This window comes from Sinocyclocheilus grahami, unplaced genomic scaffold, assembly GCF_001515645.1.
Source record: "Sinocyclocheilus grahami isolate Dianchi unplaced genomic scaffold, SAMN03320097.WGS_v1.1 scaffold596.1, whole genome shotgun sequence".
NCBI lineage: Eukaryota > Metazoa > Chordata > Actinopteri > Cypriniformes > Cyprinidae > Sinocyclocheilus > Sinocyclocheilus grahami.
This window is the reverse complement of record NW_015505775.1, coordinates 666712-668019: the sequence shown is the minus strand read 5'-3', so window position 1 is coordinate 668019 and position 1308 is coordinate 666712. Positions and strand designations below refer to the sequence as shown.

The following is a 1308-nucleotide window of genomic DNA, read 5'->3' as shown; positions in this document are numbered from 1 at the left end:
GCACAGAGGACCTCAACTATGTTTAAAGTACTTCTGATATTTTTTCTACCCTCAAGGACAGGTGTGTTTGTTGTGGAAGTGAGATTAGTTCAGCAAAGTTAATTCTCACCTTACAATATTTAAGAAAATGTTATTCTGATCTGTTCTGATGATACTGTTTGTACTTTTTCCTTCTCAGGCTTCATCGCATCTGCTGCTGTATTTCAAAAGAAAGTCCTGGAGACCTTCACTGCAGGCGAAATTATAACTTTAGAGTGCTTGATATCTCAAAGCTATGAAAACTATTTCTCTTGGTTCAAGCAATCTCTGGGAGAAGCTCCAATATGCATCCTCAGTCTCTATGCTGAAACTTCAACACCAACATTTTATGGAGACTTCAAGAATGACAAGAGATTTACAGTTCTAAAGCAAGGAAGTATTTTTGCTCTAACCATAAAAGATACAAAGCCATCGGATACTGGAATCTATTACTGTGGTGCCCGTGACTATGATCTTATAACTTTTAGTAGTGGGCTGTTTTTAAACTACAAAGGTAAGCAAACCTATAGAAAAAAGCAGTCAAATTGCTTGTCTGGAAGAAAAAATCTCTGAACATCTAAATAATGTAATAGTTTTGTAATTTCAGGGGTGAATACAAGACAACATCATATTAAGCAGTTTTTGTCTGCAATGGACTCGGGTACTCTGGTAAATGAGCATGAGTTTAACACAGGAGACTCTGTGAATCTTCACTGTTCAGTTCTCACTGAGAAATGTGTAGGACATCACAGCATCTACTGGTTTAGACATGAATCGGGAGATACACATCCAGGAATCATTTACAAGCATGGAAACATAAATGATCAATGTGAGAAGAGCTCTGAGACAGATTCACATGTACAGTCCTGTATCTACAATCTCCCCAAGAAGAACCTTAGTTTAACTGATGCTGGGACTTACTACTGTGCTGTGGCCATGTGTGGAGAGATTCTGTTTGGAAATGGAAGTAGGCTTGAAATTGGAGGTGAGAACAATGCATTTGATAGATCAAATCACATTTGAATTGCAGTTTAAATATTTAGACTTTTTTTAATCTTAGAACCAATTTCTGAGTTCGTCTGGACTGACTTAAAGGTCCCAGTTTTGGTAGCAACAAATATCTTGTGGTTGGTGATCATCGCTATCCTTCTATGTAAGAGAGTACAAAAACGACAAAAAGCATTTTTTGGTAAGCCATTTTCATATCAAGAATATTCACTGATGATCATATTGTATGATAATTTTGATTATTATAGCATTATTGACAGTGATTTTGATGAAGATGAAATT

The 1308-nt window shown here is 36.2% G+C and overlaps 1 protein-coding gene across 1 annotated transcript in view; it reads left to right on the top strand.

Annotated features, from left to right (window-relative positions):
- Window positions 1–6: 6 nt before the first annotated feature.
- Window positions 7–1308, top strand: part of LOC107557278 (uncharacterized) — a 6106-nt gene continuing 4804 nt past the window's right edge. The window contains exons 1-4 of the mRNA XM_016240640.1: window positions 7–61; window positions 179–532; window positions 626–1003; window positions 1079–1207. Coding sequence (XP_016096126.1) covers window positions 19–61; window positions 179–532; window positions 626–1003; window positions 1079–1207 — 904 coding nt within the window. The 5' untranslated portion in view covers window positions 7–18. The remainder of the gene's footprint in view (window positions 62–178; window positions 533–625; window positions 1004–1078; window positions 1208–1308) is intronic.